This window comes from Microtus oregoni, unplaced genomic scaffold (genome assembly GCF_018167655.1).
Source record: "Microtus oregoni isolate MIOR12 unplaced genomic scaffold, Mior012 000054F_ref0000373, whole genome shotgun sequence".
Lineage (NCBI taxonomy): Eukaryota > Metazoa > Chordata > Mammalia > Rodentia > Cricetidae > Microtus > Microtus oregoni.
In genome coordinates this window covers 9,528,805-9,544,311 of record NW_024543830.1, presented here as the reverse complement: position 1 = coordinate 9,544,311, position 15,507 = coordinate 9,528,805, and the positions used below count along the sequence as shown (strand labels likewise).

The following is a 15,507-nucleotide window of genomic DNA, read 5'->3' as shown; positions in this document are numbered from 1 at the left end:
AGCACAAGTTACCAGAGAGCCAGGCTGGCGATGGGAATAAAAAGCCTTTCGGTTTCTCCAGCAGATTCCACGTCCTCTTTCTTTTACTGCTTTATCAATTAAGAGTCCTTACTGTATCTCCATGGTGCTGGCTTTCATGGTAGCTCATTTAAAAATGGGTGCCCGTGAGAGGCTATCAAACCCCGATGATACTAGATGGTGGGGAGAAGCTTCGAGATGAACTGTGGTTCTGATGTACGGAGTAGGACTATTTTTATTATTGTACGTGCTCAATGTGTCAGGGGCTCATAGGCTGTGTGGTTCGTGTGTCACACAGAGGGCTCCAGGGATCAAACTCGGATTATTCGGCTTACTCGATAAGCGCCCTTACCCACTGAGTCATCTTACCAGCCCCTCCATTTGCGAAATCTTCACGTCTTCCTTAATTCTGTACAGGGAAGGCTTAACTACAGTCAACTGAATCCCCCCTCCCCCCCCACTAGCTTCTTGTTGCTTTACTCATCCCAGATCACCTGCACTGTATAAAGTGCCCAGCAAAGACCCATTCTCCAGTTTCGGGGAGCCAGAGTGTCACATGAGCTGGGAGTGTGGGGAGGGGGGAGGATGCTTCTCCTGGAACAGCACGGGTCCTGTGTGAGGACTCTCAAAGCCAAACCAAAATAAGCCTGACCTCATCTGGTTTTTCTCAGAGTGGAGCAGGTGTGAGACTGAAGAGGGCCGTCTTTGGGTGGGGAGCAGTTGGACAACATCCCCGAGTCCTGCGTGCGCTGCTATTCTCTGCCCAGTATTCCCACATCATCCCATCTGCAGATTCACTCGACTCCAGCAGCTTCATTCTGCCTTGGGGTTTGGAAGAGCAGCCACTGGGACGTGTGCCAGTGCTAAATGGGCTCGGAATGCAGGGTCGGCCTGAAAAAGCTTGGGGCTTCTTTCTGTCCATGTGCACAGATACACGTGGGACTGAGAATCCCAAGGTTTGGGAAAACAAACAAATAAACAAACAAGAGCATATTTTACCCATATTTCAGTGGGAGGAAGCAAAGGAGAACACGCAGATTTTAGGATCACACAAATTCAACCTCTTTTCTGTCCTGTACTTAAAAAGCAAAGCAAACAAACACACAGAAAAACTTGATCTGGAGAGAAGGCTCAGGTTGCAAAGATCCTGGTCACCAAACCTGTTTAATGACCTGAGTTTGAGCCCCATGACACACGAGGTGGAAGGAAAACCCGTCTTCAAAAAGTCGCTCTCCAGCCTGTGCATTGCTGGCGCACATGCCTTCCACTTCACCAAATTACGTAATTCGAAAAAGAAATCAAGCAAAAGTGTTTTTCCAGTATAGACAATGTGTGTACAAATCCCATCCTTTCCTTTCCCATCTCTTTCTCTTTCTACCTATCCGTTCATTCTTTCATTGTCATTTACCCATTAAAGTCTAGCGAGGTGCTAATCTTCTGCCCATTTAAACACAGTAACCGCTTAGGAGCCACATAGAGCCCAGCTGTAGAATTCAGCGTGGCTAGATGTGGGTGAAAATCCCAAGTATCAAGACACATGCTTTCATCACTTGGTACTGCCTACAAACCAGAAACTCTCCTGGTCAGTTGTACAGTGGAAGGAGCATGCCACCTGAACCGAATAGGTATGGGTTCAAATCCTGCTTCGTGCTGAATTGTCATTTCCTAACTTTGTGGTTTGGACAAATTTTCCTCAACTCTCTGACTTCCTTCTCTGCGATGTGGGAATATCAGAATTATATAAACTATCATATGCAAGGTTTCTGCAGTGGGCCTGGCTCACAATACATTAAGTAATACCTACTGTTTCCCTTTTCCTCCTTTCCTTCCATATTTGTTCAAAAAGTATTACAGAGTACCCAAGTGTCAGACCCTGTCCTGATTCTGAGACCTGTGAGTAGGACAAAGTCCTGAACTATGTAGATTTCACATTCTATAGAAAGTGTCACAAAACATGCAAGATGTTACCCAAGTGCTATGGATAAAATAAGAAGGGTAGAGGAAAGGAAGCAGCCTTGGAGAATATATACTATATACATATATATAGTATATACATATCCCATATATATAGTATATACATATCTCATCTCTCTCTCTCTCTCTCTCTCTCTCTCTCTCTCTCTATATATATATATATATATATTGAAAAAGAATGACCCCCCTTAGGCTCATATATTTGAGTGCTTGGCCATCGAGGGTGGCACTACTTGAGGAGGAAGTGTGTCACCGGGGGTGGGCTCTAAGGTATCAAATGCTCAAGCCTGGCCCAGGGGTTCTCTGTTCCTGCTGTCCGCAGATCCAGACGTAAAACTGTCAGCGCCTTCTCCATCATCATGCCTGCTTTCATGCTGCCAGGCTCCCTGCTGTGATGATAATGGCCGGAACCTCTACAGCTGTAAACAAGCTTCAATCCAACACGTTTTACACGAGTTGCTATGGTATGGCGTCCCTTCATAGCAACAGAGCATTGACTAAGATGGTGACACTTAAACACAGATCTAAAGGAAATTGATTTTTATCATTTGCGAAAGAGGAACATGGCAGACATCAGAGGCCGTGCCATCTGTCTTTGCAAGTGAGATGACTATTTGATGCACAGACGAAAGAATAACTTAGTGTCACATTGCAGAACATTCTCCCATCTTCTCTGAATCACCTTACCATGATTCCCTTTGGCTATCATGGCCTCTGCATACCCTGCATCCATGTGCCCTCACTGTCCTTGATGTTGCATCTCTTAGGAAAGGAATAACAAGGCACAGCAGCCAAACAGATATGTGTCTTCTCTTCTCAACTAAGTCCTGAGTCCTCCCTAAGTGTACTTTGTAGGTAACCCTCTGATTTGGTCTCAGAAATCCAATTCAATGGAAAACATTTCAAAGGGGCGACACTCCTTAGATGCCCATATTATTCTCTTTCAGGAAAACCTTTCCAGCCATGAGGTATGAGGGTCAACATGAGATAGCTGGGAGACATGGCTGAGTAACACAGCAGTCTTGAATTACTGAACCTCAAGACCCAGCTTAACCTTGAAATCAGAGGTATACCAGTAGGCCAGCATCACTCAAAGGAGTGCAGAAAGCAAAGGTCAAACAGATGCAACATGATGTTTGGTCATATGGATAATTTCTTCAGTCCAATAAAACCACCCAGTGCTTTGAGAACCATAGTATGCCTATTAATCACCTGGGGATCCCATTTCAATGTACATTCTGATTCTAGGATGGGCCCCAAAAGCCTCCGTTTCCAACATACTCTTGGACAATGCAATGTTGTATGACTCAAAACCAAATGCAATTCTCTCTCTCTCTCTCTCTCTCTCTCTCTCTCTCTCTCTCTCTCTCACACACACACACACACACACACACACACACACAGATGAATAAAGATAATAAACCCTTAAACTTGAAAATAATGTTTAAAAGAAGAAGGTACTTTGTCCAGAGTGAGAAAATTTTCACATAAAAAAGTAAATTCAGAAAGCTGCCAAGATGGCTCAACGTGTTTTAAAAGCATTTGCCACCAAGTAGAGAAACAAGGCCAGAATGTAGCTTCTGGCTTCTTGCATACCATAGTGTATACACACACAAGTAAATAAATACTTGTAAAAAATGGTAGTGTCTTTGACCAGTCCTCTTTGACCAGTCCTAATTAAAGCAGAATCTTGGACATGAAATGTGGTCATTTTTATTTTTTATTTTTTTTTAATTTTTTAATTCATTTATTTATTAAAGATTTCTGTCTCTTCCCCGCCACCGCCTCCCATTTCCCTCCCCCTCCCCCAATAAAGTCCCCCCCCCAGCCCGAAAAGCAATCAGGGTTCCCTGTCCTGTGGGAAGTTCAAGGAACCCCCACCTCCAACCAGGTCTAGTAAGTTGAGCATCCAAACTGCCTAGGCTCCCACAAAGCCAGTGCGTGCAGTAGGATCAGAAACCCATTGCCATTGTTCTTGAGTTCATTTTTATTTTTTAAGTTCTTTAGGTGTTAGCTGAGAACTATTGAAATTGGCTAACATGTTGGAAAATTCCAGAGAGAAAGTTGAGGGCTCCCCTTTGGACAAGAATAGTTGTACTCCACAGAGGTTAATTCCTTTCTCTGCAACTGGCATGGCAGAACAGGCATCAACTCCTGCACAGGTTTTGTTTTTTTTTTTTTTTAAATAATACACAGAATACTCATTTGCTTGCATTTGGTTCTTTTAATCCAATGAGTTCAAAGCTAAATGGTTGGTCTTACAGATATCATGTGAGTAGGTGAATCTTTGGGGTTTGCTCCTGATCAAGTAAAGAGTAAAACCCCATGAGTTCAAGCCCTCTGGCTTCCAATTGTCTGCTTTTCCCAAGCTTCCTTATTTGCATCCAAGGATGGGCATATAAGAATGACCGTGTTTTTAGAGTACATACCTGTGTCTTGGCTACTTTTCTATTGTTGTGACAAAATGACCAAGGCAACAAAAGAAAGCATTTAATTTGAAGCTCATGGCTCCAGAGGATCACAGTCCATGACCATGATGATGGGGAACATGACAGCAGGCAGGCAAGGTGAGGTAACTGAGAGTCTGCATACTGTGGCAATAACCATGAAACAGAGATAGACAACTGGAATGACACGAGCTTTTGAAACCTCAAAGCCCACCCCCAACAACACACTTCCCCCCAAAATGTCACACTTCCAAATCCTTCCCAAACAGTTCCACCAACTTGGAACCAAACATTCAAATATATGAGACATGCACAGGGCTGGGGGGGGGGAGGGGAATGTTTTGATTCAAACCTCCACAACCTGTGAGACCTATCAAAGATGCTAGGTGCATTGCAGTGCCTGAAGAAGCTGTAGTGACACCAAGCTAGAGATTTTCCATCAACATACAGATCAAATGGAGACTTAGATTCATTCCTTTGAGGAAACTGTGAAGGATACTGAAGACTGAGAAATGGCCTAGGAGATGCATCTAAGAGCTTTGGAACCCCATTGGGTCCTCTACATATATGTTATGGTTATTAAACTTGGGTTTTCGTGGGACTCCTGACAATGGGAGTGACAGTATCTCTGACTCTCTTGCCTGCTCTTGAGACCCTTTTCCTCCTGCTGGGTTGCCTCATTTGGCCTTGATATGAGGGTTTGGGCCTAGTCTTATCGCATCTTGTTATACCATGCTCAGTTGATATCCCTGGGAGGCCCATTCTTTTCTGAAAGTAAGTGGAGGGGCAGTGGATCTGGGGGAGATGAGAGGTAGTGGTGGGAACTGGGAGAAATAGAAGGGGAGGAACTGTGTTCAGGATGCATTGTATGAGAGAAGAATAAGTAAAAAGAAAAAAAAAAGACCTGCAGAAGCCTGGGATCCACATCCATCCCATTCTGGTATTGCCCATGAATCATGGAACTAGCTTCCCCTGTCCCCACAGAATCTCATGGGAAATTGTGCTATAATTGCCACATTAAACAATAGTAGACAGTAGCCTGTGTTGCAGTACTAGAGAATCAGCCATCACCATAGTTTTGCTTGCTCTAAAATATAGACAGTAGCCTGTGTTGCAGTACTAGAGAATCAGCCATCACCATAGTTTTGCTTGCTCTAAAATAGGCTACTTCTAAAAATTATAGGTAGTATACCATTTAATGTCCCTTTACTGTCATGAGAGACACCATGCAGATACTACAGTAATGGCAAACACAGTTTCTCAAAGGGTGATGTCTTTTTTAAATTGTTTTTATTGAGCTATAGACTTTTTTCTCCGCTCCCCTCCTTTCTTCTCCCCTCTTTTTCTGCCCTCTTCCATGGTCCCCAGCCTCCCAATTTACTCAGGAGATCTTGTCTTTTGTCTTTTTCTACTTCCCATGTAGTTTAGATCCATGTATGTCTCTCTTAGGGTCCTCATTGTTGTCTAGGTTCTCTGGGATTGTGATTTGCAGGCTGATTTTTCCTTGCCTTATGTTTAAAAATCACTTATGAATGAGTACATATGATATTTGTCTTTCTGGGTCTGGGTTACCTCACTCAATATGATGTTTCTTAGATCCATCCATTTGCCCGCAAATTTCAAGATGTCATTATTTTTTTCTGCTTTGTAGTACTCCTTTGTGTAAATGTACCACATTTTCCCTATTCATTCTTTGGTCGAGGGGCATTTAGGTTGTTTCCAGGTTCTGGCTATGACAAACAATGCTGCTATGAACATAGTTGAACACATATCCTTGTGGTATGATTGAGCATCCTTTGGGTATATACCTAAAAGTGGTATTGTTGGGTCTTGAGGTAGGTTGTTTCTTAATTTTCTGAGAAATCACCATATTGATATCCAAAGGAGCTGTACCAGTTTGCACTCCCACTGGTAACGTGGAGGAGTATCCCCTTTGCCCCACATTCTCTCCAGCATAAGTTGTCATCAGTGTTTTTGATCTTGGCCATTCTTACAGGTGTAAGATGGGATCTCAGAGTTGTTTTGATTTGCATTTCTCTGAGGGCTAAGGATGTTGAGCATTTCTCAAAGGGTGATTTCTTAAGCAGTAAGCACAGGTGTGTTCTCAGAAGGGATGCTGAAGAGCAGCCCAAACCTTAGACCCCAGGAACGCTCTATCAGGAAGCTACCAAAGCAAAAAGTCAACCCAATGTTTGACCACTTGAATGATGAGGTCTTTGTGCCAAAACCTTGGGTTGCTTGCCAGTCCAAGGGACCCAGTTCACCCAAAACAAATGGACCAGTCCTGACTGTTCATGATGAGAAAACAATGGTCCTTCATCATCCGCCCACCCCCCCCATTCATTTTGTCACACTAACTATCTGCTGAGAGCAATAAACATTGGCCATATGGATGGAGATGTCTATCCAGGGATCCACAATGCTCATTTTCTTGTTCTAAAGCCTCCATTGCCTGTGAAATCCCTGGGCTATCCCACCACTTAACAACTGAATTGTGGGTTGCTCTGTTGTTGCTCCCCACCTTACATCCCTACCACACAGGACACAGCACACAAAGCTGCAGCTCTCTTGATTTATGTTGACGTCACAATAGGAAAATGGGGGAAGCGCATAGATAAATCATTATGGAAGAAAAATATGTGAATGGAAAATAATGTTATTTTAAAAAAATAAATGCCATTATGAATTTTCAAACTGGACATGGTGGCATACACCGTCAACTCCAGCACTCACAAGGGTATATCTCTGTTAATTTGGGGCCAGCCTGGTCTACATAGAGAGTTCTAGGGCACTCAGAGCTATAAACTGAGACCCTATCTCAAAAGAAAAAAAAACAAAAAAAATGTTCATTAAAACTTTGAAAATCTAAACAAATTAATTTTTAAAAATACTTTTAAAATTGTGCTAGGCTCTAAAAAATAGAAAAATGACTTTTTGAAATGTGTATCACTATGCCACGGAACACTGAGCTGGTGCTGACATTATGTTTATGAATATGGAACTGTTTAGTGGCATAGAATAAGGCAGGAAACTGTAAATCTGTAACTCTGGCTGAAAATGCATGTTTAGACATAGGGAAAAAACTGAAAACATGTCAGAATACCAACCATGCTTGCTTGGCCATGATGGGTTTTATGACATCCTTCATCTACCTCTTTCTTTTTATAATTTGAATTTCTAAGGAAGCTGTGCTACATGGTTAATGAGGAGACCCGGTGGGGAAATGAGCCTACCATGAAGGACATGTAACCATTCTTGCGGGAGAGAAGATGCTCCAAGAGAACCTGTGGCTCCTTCCTTTGGCTGTCAGACAGTTGAAACAATGAGCCCCAAGAAACTGGGATTTCCCCAGGGGTCTCAGGCTGGCGAAGGGAAAACATTGAAGTCTGCTGTCAGTCAGGGGAGGCTCCTCGGTCCCAGGAGAAGATCTCCCACAGTTCTGACAACCACAGGCAGGACAGGCTGGGACTCAGACAGTGATGACAGGTAGGGACACACCCTGACCCGGACTGCTCAGCTATGAACACCTCTTGCCTTTTATTTAAACCTAAACCTCATGTCAGGACCTCAAACATGGACTTCAGGGACACTGAATTACTCTTTTCAAAATGGACAGAATAAATAAATGTCCCTTTCCTCTCTTCATTATTGCTTGTCTCTTTTATTGGACTCGTGAGAATATGTGGTTGAGCCTAGGTTGTTACGGCTTTCAGGGCCAAGGCTCTGACCCCAACAACCCCAGGAAGAGCCACATCTATGAAATGAGGTGTTCAGAAGAATTCGGAAGATTACTGGGGTTCTTTCAAGCTCTGGCATTTCATCCACCCAACAAACATATATAGGCACCCATGTATCACTGTGTACCAGGTGTGCACTGGCCCAAGGGAGCCCTGGGGAGTTAGACTCAGAACGGAAAGGAAAATTCAAGCTTCAGGCCCCTGGCTGCATTTACTTGCCCTTTTCCTATGAACTATCCAATGACCACATTGCCTCTTATCCTATCAAAACTTCACTCTCTCCACAAGGTTCAGACTCTGCCAAGGGGAGGGGGCGGGGTGCTGCTGCTAATGCCTTTGAGGGACTGTCTTCCAGAGGCACTTCTCCAAGGAGAAATAGAAACCTTATTCTAAGGCAGGCCCACGGACAGTCTTTAGGGGAGAACTCAGAGCAGATATTTAAGAGCCCTCAGATGCTTCCTCTCTCTCTGCCCCTTCCTCCCTTTTTGTTTTGCCTGGGAAATTCTCACTCATTTCCTGGACCAGTTCTGCCCTGTCATACTTCCCAAGTACCAACACAAAGACAGGGTATTTTTCTTTTTCTGGGCATGCTCAGAAAGCCTTACACAGCAATCTCCTCTTTCTTATAGTCTCCCCTAAGCTAGATAAGAGCCATACCATTGGCAAATACCAGAAATAAATGATTTTCAGTCTAAACTGTATGCCATTCTGAGTACTGGGATGAAATATTACGCTGCTCCATCCTGCCCATGAAGTGAGACTCTTTTCTTCATTTAGGGTTTCCATGTCATGTATGCTACCTGCCCATTAGTTACTTCAAAGCCTTCTCAGAAAGTCAGTGCGACTCTTGGTCTTGGTCTGTACAGTGCTTAAAGTCAAGTAACACTTCTTTACATACCAGAGGCCTCAAAGGGCAAGAGGGCTGATGCTGGCACAGGATAGGCTAGAGAGAGGCTGCAAGTTCTCAACAATTAAGGAACAAGGAAAGGGGTGTGAACAGCGTAGTGTGGTAGTGCACACACACAGCATTGCTGGAACTGTACTGTGGGTGTGTAGTGCAGTATGGTAGTGCACACACAGCATTGCTGGAACTGTACTGTGGGTGTGAACAGTGAAGTGTGGTAGTGCACACACAGCATTGCTGGAACTGTACTGTGGGTGTGAACAGTGAAGTGTGGTAGTGCACACACAGCATTGCTGGAACTGTACTGTGGGTGTGCACAGTGAAGTGTGGTAGTGCACACACAGCATTGCTGGAACTGTACTGTGGGTGTGAACAGTGAAGTGTGGTAGTGCACACACAGAGCATTGCTGGAACTGTACTGTGGGTGTGAACAGTGAAGTGTGGTAGTGCACACACAGCATTGCTGGAACTGTACTGTGGGTGTGCACAGTGAAGTGTGGTAGTGCACACACACAGCATTGCTGGAACTGTACTAATTTTTTCTTAGTTGTAGTCATCTTTCTGTGCACCTAACTTCTAAGTTAAACTTTACCGTAGGCAAGAAGATACCTATCAGGAAAAACATACTATAAAGACGTCACATATCTGTGACCCCAGCACTCAGGAGGCAAGGCCCATGAATTGCCTAGTGAAAAGGAGAGCCTGGGCCTGCATCAAACACACATCCTAATAGATAGACGCAGGAGCTGTAGCCTGGCCTCTTGCCACTTCTGAGACTTGCCTCCTGGGCTCAGCACTTCTCAGCCCAGGTGTCACTCAGCTGGGACCCTCAGGCCAGGCCTGGGACTGGTAACTCTGTTCTGGGAAGGTGCTTGACAGGATCCTGCACAGGGCAGGCAGCAGCATCCTTCATGTCCACCTGATGCCAGGAGGTCGCCATGGGGGCTGTGGGAGCTCAGACTGCCTCACACAAATGAGCAAGTGCCAGTGGGCAACTTGGCCTCTGGGGGTCTCCTCCTGGGTGCAGGCTGAAGAGAGTGCCCGTACTCACTTCACAGGGTGACTGAGGACTAAGTCAGCTAACACACACAAAGGGCTTTAAGCAGTCCCCCCTCCCCCCACACATCAAGTGTTCCATAAACCATCGTCCTTATTGGCTCTCCCACACCCCAAGGGTTTCTTTATCTCCACATTTGTATAAACGAGAAACTGAAGCTCCAAGAAATAGTTATCAGCCCCGGCTCGCATGCGCAGTAGGGGCAAAGCTAGAACTTACACCCCAAGCTCCTGGCAACCATTCCCATCTTCCCTTTCCTTTAGTTTTCCCTGAGAAACATCAGGCTAGAGCCCATGCTCAGCTTCCCTTTACCAATCTCCACTACTCAGCACCCTCACAGAAAAGGTATCTGGAAAGACGGGACCCCAAGGCCGTCCCTTCTTAGGATTTTTCCCTGGGACCCCAGAACCAAGTATACACAAGGGACATACTTGCAGTAACATGTGCAAATGTGCTATTAATTAAAGCAGGTATTTAAAACTGGTCATCACTATGCCCTAGCCATGGAGGGGTTCTTCTGAGTCTGGCTTTAACTAGTCAGGTGTGAGCTTGCCGAATCGACTCTGTGTGACTTCGCTGTTGTAACTGAGAAGGACAGTTGTAATGTATCCATTTCACGGGCTAAGCAGCAGGTGCGCTCTGGGACTGTTCTTCTTCCAGCCTGTGACATTCCCCAGTTCTACAGAGGGACAGAGCCGCCACCCTCGGCCCAGGGAAGACCATGATGGCTATGGAGATTTGTTAAAGCGCTAGCACTCTCTGCTGATCAGGAGGCTCTTTCAACTCTCAAATGCTTTCTCCGTCTTTTAATGTTATTTTGATGTATTTGTGTGGCTTTGCTGGATTTTATTATAGTCATTTTTTTCTGAGACTTTTAATCTCCCTGGTTTCTATGTGGTGAATTTGTTAATCGTATTGTTTGATTAGCCTGAGTATCCCGAAACTACTGCCTGGTTAATTCTCAAGCGGCCCTTCCTGTAGCCGTGTGTGGAGCTGGCTGCGGGGACTAAGAAGGACTCTTGGCAGCATGGGTATTCTTGAAGTGTCGGTGCCCTTCAGCTGTCCAGGAGGAGAGGCCGAGAGCCTTTCGCTGGCAATGGCAAAGGACTAGAAATGCCACGTGCCCTGTGCCAGGTGACCAGTAGGTCATGGAATACAGATAAAATAAGAAATGACTTCAGCGGGGGCCCCAAACTCACATCAAGAACTTTCTGAGAAAAGAAAACAAAACTGCCTGTTGATGAATGCACAGCCCAGAAAGGCACACATCCACAGTCTAAAGTCGACCTAGCCGCTCTCCCCCTGGGCAAGGACAAAGGACCTGGGCTTCTCTAGGATCCAGGGCAGAGTGTGGAGAAAAGCATGGGGGACTTGGCACTGAATGAATTCACAAGAAATCCCTCAGTTCCCTTAAGCCAAAGGCTAACAACAGCTGGAACATTTTGAAAATGGTCAGGTGGGACACGAGCCCCTGACACATCAGGACATGTGAAGAAAGACCTTTAACTCAGTTGCCTGGAGCATGGCCTCTGGGGCCTCCCATCTTGCTGCCCTGCTCTGATTCTGCAAGTCTGCATGAACAAGCCCCTGCTCTTTGTCCTCAGCAATGCTCACCCAGCTCCCTGGATAAAGGGGAGTCAGTGTGCAACGCCCCCCTCACTCCCTTCCACCTTAAGAGTCTGTCCACTTCTGCAGAAAGAACGGAACAAAACAAAACGCAAAACAAACCTCTTCATCTACGTGAGACTACTTATTCCACACGAGACCTCTGGATGTATTCTCCATGCCCTTGTTCCCACATCCCTGTGGAATGCCACACGGGCTCTCGTGCTCACTCAGACAGGTGGCCGCTGGCCCACTCACACTCACCTCCAGGACTATCTCCTTCAGCTGGAACTGCTTCTGTGCCACCTTGTCTGACGACACCGGCTCGTGGTAATAGAGGCACAGCACCTCGTACTTCTTCAACATCTGCTTGAAGCTCTTCTCGGAAAGGCTGACCACTCGGTCCTTCCCGTCGTACGTGGGGAAGTTCAGCCCCTCTTCTGCCCTGCTGAAGGACAACAGATAAACCCCCACCAGGAGCAGGAGAGTTCTCTTCATTGGGGAAAAGTCTTGTTTCTCTCTCCCGAGACTCAAAATCATGGGAGATGGGATGGAAGGCTCCTGAAGGTTTTGCTGAGCCCAGCACAGAGCAAAGAGGCTGATCTCACCTCCTTGGGTCCTGCAGCTGTGTAGTCTTGGGCTCAGGACAGACTGTGGAGGCTTAACGCACACATGCGCAAAGAGAAAGAGCCGGGCAGGAGGCTGGGAGGCCAAGCCCTAGATACCTTGCATAGCTCTCCCAGTCTCTGTCTCATTAAGAACTCCATTTTTAGGATGCAGTTGTTTCGGGCTAAAAATAAATCATGCAATGAATAATAATAAAATAAGTCAGATATGACACTGTTGAGGGATTTGTCTATACAGCGTTACAGTGTGTCATTGGTGGAGGGGCAGCAGGTGGGGGGGCAAGAATAAAGATACTGAATACCAAGAAATAAGGGGGGGCAAAGGCCAAAGAAGAGAAGGAAGCTCATGGGGGCGGGTGGGAGGATGAGAAGAGAAAGCAAGAAATGGGGCCACTAAGAACATGGAGAAGTTAGGACATTAAAAATGCAACATTTAGAGATGGTGATGCTCAGTTCCAGGGCAACCACGCAGCCTGCACTGTCTCACTGAGGGAGCACACACACACACATGCATGCGCACACACACACACATGCGTGCGCACACACACACGCACACACACATGCACACACACATGCGCGCGCACACGCACACATGCTCACACACACACACGTACACACACATACACACGCTCACACACAAATGCACACACACGCTCACACACACATGCACACACACGCACACACGCACACACACACATGCGCACACACATGCACACGTACGCACGCTCACACACACATGCACACACACATGCACGCACACACACACATGCGCGCGCACACGCACACAAGCTCACACACACATACATACACACACACGTGCGCCTTTCTAGGTCCTCTTGGAATCCCAGTCCTGGCAACAGCATGCCCACATGTCCTTGCCAGTCAGGGACATAGAAACATGCTTTCCTACTAACCCAGGACACAAAGGACCAGTTCCTTTTCCTTTCCAGGTCCCGTGGCTGGGGGCTGCCAGAGGCAAGAGAACTGGTAATTATTTTAAAGTCACTTCAAAAAAGTTTTCTGGTCTCCGCGGGAACATTCATGGTTTTTCTGCCAAGGTCCTGCCATTTTCTTTCCCTTTCCCTCTCCCCTCCCTCACCGACCCCTCCACCTCACCCCCTCCACATCTCCACCTTCATTAACTTTTAAGGCATGGCTTTGCCCTGTTCTTCATCAGCAACAGGCTGTTCTGGGAGTTTATCCAAGTTGGGACAGATCAGAGTCGAAATCTCCACTCTGCCTTCTTAGTGGCTGGTAGACTCCAGAGCATCGTGCACCCTCCCCGAGGCTCAGATCCCCGCTGTTTAAAATGGGGAAGACTGCAACCGTAGTGTTTAGAACACAGACAGAAAAGTCTGGCACAAAGCAAGCCCTAGAAAAGCAGCCATTGTACATGATTCCTTCTCACTGGAGTGGGTGGAACGTGGCTTATTACAATAATTTCTCTACTTCTAATACTGTTTGTGAAGCTTATCTGGTCCGTTCTCACCATGCGCTCAGTTGGCAACTGTGCAGCTGGCCACTTGAGCTGATTGGGGTTGAGCGCTGGACCATGGAGGGTGGGTCTGGGATTCAGAGCCGTCAAAGACTCCGCATTGCGGAAGTAAGGGCTCTGGGCTGTGTGGCTTCTCGTTCAGCAGTTCCCCTACCCGTACCCCTTAGGTGGCTCTTTCTTCTGGTCAGATAATGGTTCTGTTATGCTCTTCAGAGGGGATAATGGTGCTTAGGAGTCTGGCCAATGTTTATCTTCTTTGCGCTAGAAAGCCAGTCACCGGCACCTTTCCCAGCGGCTGGAAGACAAAGCTAATCCCAGTGCTGACTGTACTGAGGCCTTCTGCTGCCTCAGAAGCTCTGATGAGCCTCACTTTTATGTCCAGGAGACCAGGACTTTGGGGGAGCTCAGCACTGATAACCCTGACCCATTGTCCTTCCCAGGGGATCAGTCCTTCCCGGGGCACTGTCTCTGTGCTTTTTAAAGGGAGCGTTGTCAACAACAGTCCTTGGCAAGCTTGCGAGATTCCTCCTTCCTTAGAAAAGATTCTTCCTTCCTTGTCTTTTTGAGGTCAGCGTTGCAAACTGTTCCCAGTTGTCTAAATCTCCCTGGGTTACCTTTATTTAGAAGTCGCTCTACTTTTCTCAGTAAGTAACTGTTTCTTTTCTTTCCCCTCGTTTTCATTTCTACCCCTGTCACTTTGAAACATTTAACATCAGAGTCTTTGCATTTTGACTTGTTATCAAACTTGGGCGCAGTAAGCCGTGTCCCAAGTCAGACCAGCATCCATCTCAATAAAACAATTAACAGCGTCAAGTTAACAGAGCAGGAAACATCTATTCAATGCATACACATTGGGAAAAGGGACAAGAGGTGCACTGACCTCTTCAAGTCTGTCTTTAGGGTTCTGAAGTGAGCCAGAAACTTAAAAGGGGGACCAAGAGCCAAGGATATACCATCTAAGCAGCCCCAGGTTACCTCCATTTAAAGGCATGACCTTTAAATGGAGATGAGAATGTATGTGTTTGAAAAGATAGAACAATCTAAACGAGAAAGGAAATGTTGACGTGTATGCAGGCGCGGGCGTGTATGTGTGCAGGGGAAACTGTGTGAAAATCTGTGGGAGGTGAGCTGCCTCTCAGGCTGTTGCCCTTCCTTCCTAGCAGAAAATTCCTGGGGAAATTCCCATTTTTTGCGGGGGGCACTGTTTCACAGATGGAGAGCCACAGAATTTCTCTAGAATGTTTTCATTTCTGCCAAGTCCACTACAGACATGGCGACGACAGAACTACATGGGCAGAGAGAGAGAATTGTTTTGTTTTTTTAAATTGACTTTAGACTTCAAGTCTGGCTTCGGGTTGGCTGCTCCAGTAAGAAGGTCCTGTCAACAGGGGACTCTGTGTGGGACCTGCCAGCCCACCCGAGGATGCAGTCTCTGACATACCTGTGATGCTGAGGGTCCGTGTGTACCCTAGTGGGTGGAAGTGGGGAAGGCAAACTTGTGCCCACCCATTAGGGAGGAGTACGTTTTCCTGGCTGGCAGTTTGCTGTGGCAGCCGTCTCTCCCCAGCCTTTGTTTTCCTGGGGTCACTCTGGTTTCATTCCCCACCAGACTTATGGGTTTTTATGAACGGGGTACTACATCCA

At 46.3% G+C, this 15,507-nt stretch overlaps 1 protein-coding gene across 1 annotated transcript in view; it reads right to left on the bottom strand.

Annotated features, from left to right (window-relative positions):
- Casq2 (calsequestrin 2) overlaps positions 1-12,408 on the bottom strand; it is a 60,330-nt gene extending 47,922 nt beyond the window's left edge. The window contains exon 1 of the mRNA XM_041638040.1: positions 12,007-12,408. Coding sequence (XP_041493974.1) covers positions 12,007-12,282 — 276 coding nt within the window. The 5' untranslated portion in view covers positions 12,283-12,408. The remainder of the gene's footprint in view (positions 1-12,006) is intronic.
- Positions 12,409-15,507: the final 3,099 nt, after the last annotated feature.